General features: G+C 43.4%; 1 protein-coding gene across 1 annotated transcript in view; it reads left to right on the top strand.

Annotated features, from left to right (window-relative positions):
• CPNE9 (copine family member 9) overlaps positions 1-13,793 on the top strand; it is a 231,918-nt gene that overhangs the window by 68,238 nt on the left and 149,887 nt on the right. Inside the window, exons 3-4 of the mRNA XM_069736441.1 lie at positions 1,760-1,800; positions 2,364-2,410. Of these exons, the coding sequence (XP_069592542.1) occupies positions 1,760-1,800; positions 2,364-2,410 (88 nt within the window). The remainder of the gene's footprint in view (positions 1-1,759; positions 1,801-2,363; positions 2,411-13,793) is intronic.

Below are 13,793 nucleotides of genomic sequence, written 5' to 3'. Positions count from 1 at the left end.
GTACCTCAGAGCTGCACTCACTATTCTGCTGGTGCAGTCACTGTGTACATACATTACATTACTGATCCTGAGTTACATCCTGTATTATACTCCAGAGCTGCACTCTCTATTCTGCTGGTGCAGTCACTGTGTACATACATTACATTACTGATCCTGAGTTACATCCGGTATTATACCCTAGAGCTGCAGTCACTATTCTGCTGGTGCAGTCAGTGTGTACATACATTACATTACTGATCCTGAGTTACATCCTGTATTATACTCCAGAGCTGCACTCACTATTCTGCTGGTGCAGTCACTGTGTACATACATTACATTACTGATCCTGAGTTACATCCTGTATTATACCCCAGAGCTGCACTCACTATTCTGCTGGTGCAGTCACTGTGTACATACATTACATTACTGATCCTGAGTCACATCCTGTATTATACTCCAGAGCTGCACTCACTATTCTGCTGGTGCAGTCACTGTGTACATACATTACATTACTGATCCTGAGTCACATCCTGTATTATACTCCAGAGCTGCACTCACTATTCTGCTGGTGCAGTCACTGTGTGCATACATTACATTACTGATCCTGAGTTACATCCTGTATTATACCCCAGAGCTGCACTCACTATTCTGCTGGTGCAGTCACTGTGTACATACATTACATTACTGATCCTGAGTTACATCCTGTATTATACTCCAGAGCTGCACTCACTATTCTGCTGGTGCAGTCACTGTGTACATACATTACATTACTGATCCTGAGTCACATCCTGTATTATACTCCAGAGCTGCTCTCACTATTCTGCTGGTGCAGTCACTGTGTACATACATTACATTACTGATCCTGAGTTACATCCTGCATTATACTCCAGAGCTGCACTCACTATTCTGCTGGTGCAGTCACTGTGTGCATACATTACATTACTGATCCTGAGTTACATCCTGTATTATACTCCAGAACTGCACTCACTATTCTGCTGGTGCAGTCACTGTGTACATACATTACATTACTGATCCTGAGTTACATCCTGTATTATACCCCAGAGCTGCACTCACTATTCTGCTGGTGCAGTCACTGTGTACATACATTACATTACTGATCCTGAGTTACATCCTGTATTATACCCCAGAGCTGCACTCACTATTCTGCTGGTGCAGTCACTGTGTACATACATTACATTACTGATCCTGAGTTACCTCCTGTCTTATACCCCAGAGCTGCGCTCACTATTCTGCTGTATATACATGTACACACATTATATGGCTGAATCTGAGTGACGTTACTTTACACATACTTGAATTCACATCATATTCACTAAATTAATTCAATAAGAAAATATTAATGAGTTAGTGCACCGGGAATCCCCAGGAGGAGCCGGAGATAACGTACCTGCATTATTCATAGGTAATAAATATTCTATAGGAGTCTTGGGCCACTTACAGAACACACGTGGCTGCATACATGTATATTATAAGAGACAGTAATGGTTTCACAGGAAGATTGCAAAATCAATGAAGATCTAGCTCTGTGACCTCCATTTGTGTAGCATTAACCCTTAGAAACCATTGTTGCTTTCACTCAGCCGGCATGATGTCAGTCCTTAACGGCAAATACCACCAGGGGGTGGAGCATGGCACAATGTAAGGGGCGGATACATAGCTGTGTCAGGCTCCACCCCTAAGACCCTGTACTGGACATGACATAGTGTATTAGCTTAGGTCAGAGTTTTTCTAAATCTCTTATTGTTCTCTTTTATTGTAGGAGTCTACTGGACATGGATACATTCTCCAAATCTGATCCAGGTAAGCAGCTGAGCAAAACTGCAGTGTAAAGCATGGGGGACGAACAAATCAGCAGCTGTTTCCATTCCCTTACTGCAGGCATGATTCTTAAATATGTGATACATTTCAATACAGATCTTATTGCCGAGTTCCATAATGTTTCATGGTCCTTTGGTTAAGAAAATAGACACAATCCCTTCCTGCACTCTGATGTTGTCATGCTGGTTGTGGGGGAGGGCTTTTGTGATGTCAGAGGTCTGTCACGTGCTACGATCCAATCAAATGTCTCCCCTTGCTCCCCTCCCCTCTCACGGTATCCAATCGCACACTGAGAACCTGCAGCTGCATCCCCCTCCTCCTCTACCGTCTTGTTTTTAGTTCTCTAGTTTTACACCAGATCGATTTTCTAGCGACTGAGGAGGTTTCTGAACATTTTCAATGAGTCTACAGACAAATAAGAAGTTGACCCTTTAATGATGCCCAGTGTTCAGATCCTTACGGGAGTCCAAAACTAAAAATAGTTAATTCTTTTGTGTTTATGTATCCTGTACTTTATCCACTTACCATCTCTTCTTGTTTTCCAGTGGTCGTTTTGTATGTACAAAGTGTTGGGAACAAAGAATGGACCGAGGTAAGTTACTATTCTTCTTCTTTATTTTTTGGCTTCATAAACAGCGCCACTATTGCTAATGGCCGTGCCTGGTATGGCGGTATGGCAGCATCTGCATTAAAATATACGGGGTTCGCTAAGCTGCAATACGAGCCACAGCATTGTGAACAGTAGTCGAATCATGAGACCGGTACAAGGATTATTTGTAAACATCGAGGACATAAATCCGCACACTGGCTGTATACACAAAACGGCAGAGTATTTTTTTTTATTTAAAACATGTTGCATTAGCTCGTCAATACACAAGCCCCGATATGTTCTCCGTTCAGATTGCATGTGTTTCCCTGCTGTTACAAATTATCCTTTTCTTCAAAGAGCAAATCTGCACGTCGCTGAGCAATGTAATTATATGGCATCATCCCAACCTTGGGTGAATTTCTAATGTAAAAGGTGGCAGGTCATTTCACAAGCAATTACCCATTAACCTGATAGTAAAAAAGGTGCATTTAGAAGTTTCCTGCCAAGATGATGAAGTTGTCGTTTCTGCACATTCCTGGTCTTTAGAAGATGAGAACCAGGGATCCATTGCTTCATATTCCTATTATTTAGGGCTTCCTCAAATAGATTGAGGGTAGTGAAAATTATCAGGTTCATGCCAGGTCATGAAAAGGATGTCCTTTAATGTTCCTATGATATAATCGACGATAATACAGCCCCCTATATACAAGAATATAACTACTATAATACTGCTCCTATGTACAAGAATATAACTACTATAATACTGCCCCTATATACAAGAATATAACTACTATAATACTGCTCCTATGTACAAGAATATAACTACTATAATACTGCTCCTATGTACAAGAATATAACTACTATAATACTGCCCCCTATGTACAAGAATATAACTACTATAATACTGGTCCTATGTACATGAATATAACTACTATAATACTGCTCCTATGTACAAGAATATAACTACTATAATACTGCTCCTATGTACAAGAATATAACTACTATAATACTGCTCCTATGTACAAGAATATAACTACTATAATACTGCCCCCTATGTACAAGAATATAACTACTATAATACTGGTCCTATGTACATGAATATAACTGCTATAATACTGCTCCTATGTACAAGAATATAACTACTATAATACTGCCCCCTATGTACAAGAATATAACTACTATAATACTGCTCCTATGTACAAGAATATAACTACTATAATACTGCTCCTATGTACAAGAATATAACTACTATAATACTGCCCCCTATGTACAAGAATATAACTACTATAATACTGCTCCTATGTACAAGAATATAACTACTATAATACTGCTCCTATGTACAAGAATATAACTACTATAATACTGCCCCTATATACAAGAATATAACTACTATAATACTGCTCCTATGTACAAGAATATAACTACTATAATACTGCCCCTATATACAAGAATATAACTACTATAATACTGCTCCTATGTACAAGAATATAACTACTATAATACTGCTCCTATGTACAAGAATATAACTACTATAATACTGCCCCCTATGTACAAGAATATAACTACTATAATACTGGTCCTATGTACATGAATATAACTACTATAATACTGCTCCTATGTACAAGAATATAACTACTATAATACTGCTCCTATGTACAAGAATATAACTACTATAATACTGCTCCTATGTACAAGAATATAACTACTATAATACTGTCCCTATGTACAAAAATATAACTACTATAATACTACCCCTATGTACAAGAATATAACTACTATAATACTGCTCCTATGTACAAGAATATAACTACTATAGTACTGCATCTATGTACAAGAATATAACTACTATAATACTGCCCCTATGTACTAGAATATAACTACTATAATACTGTCCCTATGTACAAGAATATAACTACTATAATACTGTCCCTATGTACAAGAATATAACTACTATAATACTGCCCCCTATGTACAAGAATATAACTACTATAATACTGGTCCTATGTACATGAATATAACTACTATAATACTGCTCCTATGTACAAGAATATAACTACTATAATACTGCTCCTATGTACAAGAATATAACTACTATAATACTGCTCCTATGTACAAGAATATAACTACTATAATACTGCACCCTATGTACAAGAATATAACTACTATAATACTGGTCCTATGTACATGAATATAACTACTATAATACTGCTCCTATGTACAAGAATATAACTACTATAGTACTGCATCTATGTACAAGAATATAACTACTATAATACTGCCCCTATGTACTAGAATATAACTACTATAATACTGTCCCTATGTACAAGAATATAACTACCGTACTATAATACTGCCTCCTATGTGCAAGAATATAACTACTATAATACTGCTCCTATGTACAAGAATATAACTACTATAATACTGCACCCTATGTTCAAGAATATAACTACTATAATACTGCCCCTATGTACAAGAATATAACTACTATAATACTGCTCCTATGTACAAGAATATAACTACTATAATACTGCACCCTATGTTCAAGAATATAACTACTATAATACTGCTCCTTTGTACAAGAATATAACTACTATAATACTGCACCCTATGTTCAAGAATATAACTACTATAATACTGCTCCTATGTACAAGAATATAACTACTATAATACTGCTCCTATGTTCAAGAATATAACTACTATAATACTGCTCCTATGTACAAGAATATAACTACTATAATACTGCCCCCTATGTACAAGAATATAACTACTGTAATACTGCCCCTATGTACAAGAATATAACAACTATAATACTGCTCTAATGTACAAGAATATAACTACTATAATATGGCCCCTATGTACAAGAATATAACTACTATAATACTGATCCCTATGTACAAGAATATAACTACTATAATACTGCCCCTATATACAAGAATATAACTACTAGAATACTGCCCCCTATGTACAAGAATATATCTACAATAATACTGCCCCTATATACAAGAATATAACTACTATAATACGGCCCCTATGTACAAGAATATACCTACTATAATACTGATCCCTATGTACAAGAATATAACTACTATAATACTGCCTCCTATGTGCAAGAATATAACTACTATAATACTGATCCCTATGTACAAGAATATAACTACTATAATACTGCCCCTATGTACAAGAATATAACTACTATAATACTGCTCCTATGTACAAGAATATAACTACTATAATACTGCTCCTATGTTCAAGAATATAACTACTATAATACTGCTCCTATGTACAAGAATATAACTACTATAATACTGCCCCTATGTACAAGAATATAACTACTATAATACTGCTCCTATGTTCAAGAATATAACTACTATAATACTGCTCCTATGTTCAAGAATATAACTACTATAATACTGCTCCTATGTACAAGAATATAGCTACTATAATACGGCCCCTATGTACAAGAATATAACTACTATAATACTGGTCCTATGTACAAGAATATAACTACTATAATACTGCTCCTATGTTCAAGAATATAACTAATATTATACTGCTCCTATGTACAAGAATATAACTACTATAATACTGCCCCTATGTACAAGAATATAACTACTATAATACTGATCCTATGTACAAGAATATAACTACTATAATACTGATCCTATGTACAAGAATATAACTACTATAATACGTCTCCTATGTACAAGAATATAACTACTATAATACGTCTCCTATGTACAAGAATATAACTACTATAATACTGATCCTATGTACAAGAATATAACTACTATAATACTGCTCCTATGTACAAGAATATAACTACTATAATACGTCTCCTATGTACAAGAATGTAACTACTATAATACTGCTCTAATGTACAAGAATATAACTACTATAATACTGCTCATATATACAATGTTGGAATTACTATATATATTTTTTTCTTTTTGCAATTCCTCTTGTTCATGGTACTAAGGCTGGATTGCAACTTGTTGGATAGTTCTTCCTGCTCCCAAGAAAAAGAAAGCACAAAAAATGTTCCTGTGTTTATCAGGTGAACACTTCTGTATCCATTAATTTTGCAGAGATCAGATGAGCTCTTCTCCTTGATGTGTAGTGCTTGGTTGTGCGCGGAGTCGGTGTTTGCAGAAGGAAACTAGGGCAGGAGTATTACCCTGGATTTCTCAAAACTAAATCCTTCCTAGTGTTCTCAGACACAGATACGGCTCTGAGTCTCTGATTCAATCTATAGTTGAATGTTCTAGGAAAATACTAAATACATTCTTTGCCTATGGGCACTGGAGTGCAACTATCGGGGGTGCAGAAGTCTCTACGTCCCCTCTGCCACAAAATAAGATACCAGTATTAAACTTGGTACGCGGGGGCCCTGCTGCAGAGTTTGCATCGCAAGCGGCTCCGGAAGAAGAGAAGTAACATCTCTGAGCTTGTGATATTATTACAGGGTATTGCCCAGTCCTACATGTGTCTGTATCTGGGGCATTAGTGCGCTCGCCATGAATTACCCCAGTAAATTCCTTTTTTATTTCCCTGAAGGAAGTGGAAATATCACATTACCTGTATTATAAGCTGTAAGGATCAGGGAGTAATATTATTGAGCGTTTATGTTTCCGCATACGCTGCATAACTTTATCATTCTAAATTATATTTTCATCTGACTGCATTGTATTTCACTAATTACGTTCATTCATTCATTATAAACCTTTCCTCTGAGTCTAAACAATTAGAAAGAGCAAAAACACACCTCTAACACCCACCCAGTCCGCCTACCCAAAAATAGTGCCCCTAATAAAGCCCCCTGGTGATACTTAACATCACTTTTTTGGTTTGGTATGACTCCCCAAAGGTGCCCTCCACCTGTGTTGATGCCCACCAAATCACCCCCACTGTGCCCCTTCACTCAATGATGCTCTCACACGTTATGATGGTCCCAGTGCCCCCCGTATAATATGTTGCCCTCTTAGTAGTCCACACACAAAGATGCTCCCACTGTGACCCGTGCACATTAGGTTGACCCAGTGTCCTACCCACAGAGTGATGCCTCCCTACACAGTATGCTGTCCTCACAGTGCCCCCTACAGTATGATGCCCCCACAATACAGTCTCCCCCTCATACAAATAATTATTCCCCTGCAGCCTATCCCCTGCAGCCTCCTAACACACAGTATGATGTCCCCAAAACCACCCCGCACAGTATGATTCCCCTGCAGTGTCCTCCACAGAGCATGGTGCCCCCAGAGTCTCCCTGCCTCACCATGGAGTCCCTATAGTATCCCCACATGCACATTAGTATGTCCCCACAGTCTACCCACACAGTATGTGTCCCCTGCAATGTCCTCCACACAGCATGGTGCCCCCAGAGTCTCCCTGCCTCACCATGGAGTCCCCATAGTATCCCCACATGCACATTATTATACCCCCACAGTCTCCCCACACAGTATAATTCCCCTGCAATGTCCTCCACAGAGCATGATGCCCCCACAGTCTCCATGCCTCACCATGGAGTCCCCATAGTATCCCCACATGCACATTATTGTGACCCCACAGTCTCCCCACAGAGTATGATTCCCCAGCAATGTCCTCCACAGAGCATGATTCCCCCACAGTCTCCCTGCCTCACCATGGAGTCCCCATAGTATCCCCACATGCACATTATTATGTTCCCACAGTCTCCCCACACAGTATGTTTCCCCTGCAATGTCCTCCACACAGCATGGTGCCCCCACAATCTCCCTGCCTCACCATGGAGTCCCCATAGTATCCCCACATGCACATTATTATGCCCCCACAGTCTCTCCACACAGTATGATTCTCCAACCCCCCTTCCTCAACAGTATGATGCCCAACAGTGCCCGATTAGCAGAAATTCTCACTCAGGAAACAATATAGAGCTCTTTCTCCTTTGAGAATAGTCCTATAATGTATCTTTTATTGTGCTTTTTGTGTGCATAGTTTCTTGACAATTTTTTGAGGATATTTTAAAATTGAAGAATCAGAAATTCCTAAATTTTTTGGAAGTATCAACTGGTTGCTGTGATACATTGATGCTCATAGAGTAGAGAACATACGAGCTGCTATAGGACCCAAGAAAAAGGGTGGAATTCATCCTGATGGATTGGATTGTAATACTTGCCAACTCTGATGGAACGTCCAGGCCAGGAGGCTCCTGGAATGAGAGAGACCTCCTAGACTCCCAGAAGAGTCAGAAAATTGCCTGGGTCTCTCCAAACCTTCTCGAAACCTCCTGGAAGGTCACCATTTTAGATGGCCTCTTAGTTAGGGAAGATGTGAAACATTGTGAGGAGAGGCAGGGAATGGGCATGGAGGGGTATGGCCAGAGGCGTAGCTAAGGTTTTGGTTCGGGGGGTCGAAACTTCTGAGTGGGCCCCTAACCAGGTAACCTTGATTACAACTCGGTGACACGCCTTAATACTGGAGGAGAACCTCAGCAGATGACCGCGCTGTTACTGAAGATAATCTGTATATAAAGACCAATATGAATATTACTGCCATATGGTCAGTGGTCGATACCAGCCCTACAGAACATATAAGAGATTACAGTTACAGATAATGCCTTACCGCTGACATCCTTTCTTATGGAATCGTTCACTTTTCCCATCTTTTCCATCTGGTCCAGACCGACATGACGCCTTCTTCCAGCTACAACTCGTCTGCAGAGAATACAACAAAGGCACATTTCACTTCTCATATTCCAGCCCCATCGCCATCTATTCCCAACCTGCACAAACTCCTCATCCTGCTGATACTCCAATACTGAGCCGCTGCTGCCGTATGTGTCAATATTACTGCCCCTGATACCCCAATACTAAGCCGCTGCTGCCGTATGTGTCCCTATTACTGCCCCTGATACCCCAATACTGAGCCGCTGCTGCCGCATGTGACCCTATTACTGCACCTGATACCCCAATACTGAGCCGCTGCTGCCGTATGTGACCCTATTACTGCACCTGATACCCCAATACTGAGCCGCTGCTGCCATATGTGTCCCTATTACTGCACCTGATACCTCAATACTGAGCCACTGCTGCCGTATGTGTCCCTATTATTACACCTGATACCCCAATACTGAGCCGCTGCTGCCGTATGTGACCCTATTACTGCACCTGATACCCCAATACTGAGCCGCTGCTGCCATATGTGTCCCTATTACTGCACCTGATACCTCAATACTGAGCCGCTGCTGCCGTATGTGTCCCTATTACTGCACCTGATACCCCAATACTGAGCCTCTGCTGCCGTATGTGTCCCTATTACTGCACCTGATACCCTGATACTGAGCCGCTGCTGCCGTATGTGTCCCTATTACTGCACCTGATACCCTGATACTGAGCTGCTGCTGCCATATGTGTCCCTATTACTGCACCTGATACCCTGATACTGAGCCGCTGCTGCCGTATGTGTCCCTATTACTGCCCCTGATACCCCAATACTGAGCCACTGCTGCCGTATGTGTCCCTGTTACAGCACCTGATATCCCAATACTGAGCCGCTGCTGCAGTATGTGTCCTTATTACAGCACCTGATAACCCAATACTTAGCCGCTGCTGCCGTATGTGTCCCTATTACTGCACCTGATACTGAGCCGCTGCTGCCGTATGTGTCCCTATTACTGCACCTGATACCCTGATACTGAGCCGCTGCTGCCATATGTGTCCCTATTACTGCACCTGATACCACAATACTGAGCGCTGCTGCCGTATGTGTCCCTATTACTGCCCCTGATACCCCAATACTGAGCCACTGCTGCCGTATGTGTCCCTATTACTGCCCCTGATACCCCAATACTGAGCCACTGCTGCCGTATGTGTCCCTATTACAGCACCTGATATCCCAATACTGAGCCGCTGCTGCAGTATGTGTCCTTATTACAGCACCTGATACCCCAATACTGAGCCGCTGCTGCCGTATGTGTCCCTATTACTGCACCTGATATCCCAATACTGAGCCGCTGCTGCCGTATGTGTCCCTATTACTGCACCTGATACCCTGATACTGAGCCGCTGCTGCCGTATGTGTCCCTATTACTGCACCTGATACCCCAATACTGAGCGCTGCTGCCGTATGTGTCCCTATTACTGCCCCTGATACCCTGATACTGAGCCGCTGCTGCCATATGTGTCCTTATTACTGCACCTGATACCCCAATACTGAGCCACTGCTGCCGTATGTGTCCCTATTACAGCACCTGATATCCCAATACTGAGCCGCTGCTGCCGTATGTGTCCCTATTACTGCACCTGATACCCTGATACTGAGCCGCTGCTGCCGTATGTGTCCCTATTACTGCACCTGATACCCTGATACTGAGCCGCTGCTGCCATATGTGTCCCTATTACTGCACCTGATACCCTGATACTGAGCCGCTGCTGCCGTATGTGTCCCTATTACTGCACCTGATACCCTGATACTGAGCCGCTGCTGCCATATGTGTCCCTATTACTGCACCTGATACCCTGATACTGAGCCGCTGCTGCCGTATGTGTCCCTATTACTGCACCTGATACCCTGATACTGAGCCGCTGCTGCCGTATGTGTCCCTATTACTGCACCTGATACCCTGATACTGAGCCGCTGCTGCCATATGTGTCCTTATTACTGCACCTGATACCCCAATACTGAGCCACTGCTGCCGTATGTGTCCCTATTACAGCACCTGATATCCCAATACTGAGCCGCTGCTGCCGTATGTGTCCCTATTACAGCACCTGATACCACAATACTAAGCCTCTGCCGTATGTGTCCCTATTACTGCACCTGATACCCTGATACTGAGCCGCTGCTGCCGTATGTGTCCCTATTACTGCACCTGATACCCTGATACTGAGCCGCTGCTGCCGTATGTGTCCCTATTACAGCACCTGATACCCCAATACTGAGCCGCTGCTGCCGTATGTGTCCCTATTACTGCCCCTGATACCCCAATACTGAGCTACTGCTGCCGTATGTGTCCCTATTACAGCACCTGATATCCCAATACTGAGCCGCTGCTGCCGTATGTGTCCCTATTACTGCACCTGATACCCTGATACTGAGCCGCTGCTGCCGTATGTGTCCCTATTACAGCACCTGATATCCCAATACGGAGCCGCTGCTGCCGTATGTGTCCCTATTACTGCACCTGATACCCTGATACTGAGCCGCTGCTGCCATATGTGTCCCTATTACTGCACCTGCTGTGTGGTTCTCTGTACCCTCTAAATTCTAAAGCACCCCTCTATAATATAGTAATGCCGGGTGCAAGTGCCCTAGAAAACTATATTATACAATATTTTGCCCCCTAGAAAGTAATATTGCCCTGTGTGCCCCTTTGATAGCCACAGTAACCTGAGCTCCCCTAAAACAATAAGTGCCAACTTTACATTTCCCAAGTTTCCCCCTGTACAGCTCCCCTATACACAGCATGATGCTCTCTTATACACAGTATAATGCCCCCTCACTGTATAGTATCACCCACTGACCCCTTAGTAGTCCCCAAACTGTTTGATGGCTCCAACAATGTATAATGACCCCCACTCTGTAATCTCCATACTGTATGAAGGCCCCCTAGATAGCCTCCATATACAGTAGCATAATGCACCAAATAGTCCAAAATATAGTATAATGCACTCCCCATAGGCAGACTCTATAGCATAAGGCAGCCCCCATAGGCAGACACTGTAATAAGGCAGCACCTCCATAGGCAGACCCTGTGATAAGGCAGCCCCTATAGGCAGACCCTGTAATAAGGGAGCACCCCCATAGTCAGACCCTGTAATAAGGCAGCCCCCATAGGCATACCCTGTAATAAGGCAGCCCCCATAGGCAGACCCTGTAATAAGGCAGCACCCCTATAGGCAGACCCTGTAATAAGGCAACACCCCCATAGTCAGACCCTGTAATAAGGCAGCACCCCCATAGGCAGACCCTGTAATAAGGCGGCAGATCCCCATAGGCAGACCCTGTAATAAGGCGACAGACCCCGTAATACGGCGGCAGACCCCCATAGTCAGACCCTGTAATAAGGCGGCAGATCCCCATAGTCAAACCCTGTAATAAGGCAGCCCCCATAGTCAGACCCTGTAATAAAGCAGCCCCCCCATAGGCAGACATCAGACGCCGACACTGACAGGGGGATGCGATCAGCTGTATTGGCTAAATGCCGGTACAGCTGATCTTCCGATGACGGCGGGGGGCCCACTGCTGGTGCAGTGCCCCAGAGAGCTGGTCGTTGCAGTAACGTCGCTCTGCCACTAAAGGGGAGTGATGGTACGTCTGATGGCACTAAAGGAGTTCTTCTGACCAGGTATCACCAGCACACATTACACTTCACACTCCGGCCACTAGGGGGAGCAAAAGGTTTTATTTATTAGGCCACTCCTCACACTGGTAAAACTAGGGGTTGGAGAGGAAGTTAGTCAGAAGCTGACTGGGTTGGATTCAGGCAACATCCCGTGGCAGGGGGTGCTGCAGGGAGAAGATTCAGGGGGGCCCTGTCAGGCGTGGGAACCTGGCAGGTACCTAGCGACCAGAATAGAACGTTACGGAACCGCGCCTGCACACCCCGCGGCGGTATCCTAAGAAAGAGACACGAAGCGAAGGATATTGTCGACAGTGAGAAACTAGATCAAGCACAAAGGAGAGCCAGTAGGAGTCGTGCCCCGAGAACGGCAACTTCCTACTGAGGCGCGTAGCCGGTGGCCGGAACACCGAGGAAGTAACTGACTCTATGCCTTACTTCAAACTCCGCAGGACAGTTAATTATAGGTTGGCTGTCTACCTTACATCACCTAAGCAGACATAGGGGGCAACGCGTGGAGAGGGCGTCTCTAGGGTCCCGGAAGAACTCCGAGCCTACCCGTCAAACGGGTGCATCCTAGCCATAACATACCTGGGGGACGGAGAACTAGAAAGAACTGGAACGAATTAGAAAGAAACGAGAACAGAAGTTGTGAGGACTATCCCGAATGCTCAGCAGGGAAGGACTGCAACACACAGGCGCTAGTGGTAGGCACTGATTTCCACCTGCAAAGAGAACTCTGGATGTGCCTTCGGACCGGCCGGTCTCTGATAGCCCTGTTAACTGTGCTCTGGATTGCGGATCCTGAAGTCTTCAGTAAAGAGGTAAAGAGACTGCAACCCTGTGTCCTCGTTATTGTCTGCACCTCACACCATCACCATCCACTTTACTGGGAAGCCCTGGGGACATACGTCACCTGTGGGAAGGTTTACCATCTAGCTGCCATCACATCACCCCAGTGGACCCCAAACAACGTCGGTCACCCTGACCGAACACCACAGGTGGCGTCACTAAACCTTGACAGATTCGCATCACCTTTCATTGGGCGCCCCTTAGCAGGGTCACGGACCG

Source organism: Ranitomeya imitator, chromosome 8 (assembly GCF_032444005.1).
Source record: "Ranitomeya imitator isolate aRanImi1 chromosome 8, aRanImi1.pri, whole genome shotgun sequence".
Lineage (NCBI taxonomy): Eukaryota > Metazoa > Chordata > Amphibia > Anura > Dendrobatidae > Ranitomeya > Ranitomeya imitator.
The sequence above is the reverse complement of the archived record's forward strand: the minus strand, read 5'-3'. Positions and strand labels throughout refer to the sequence as shown.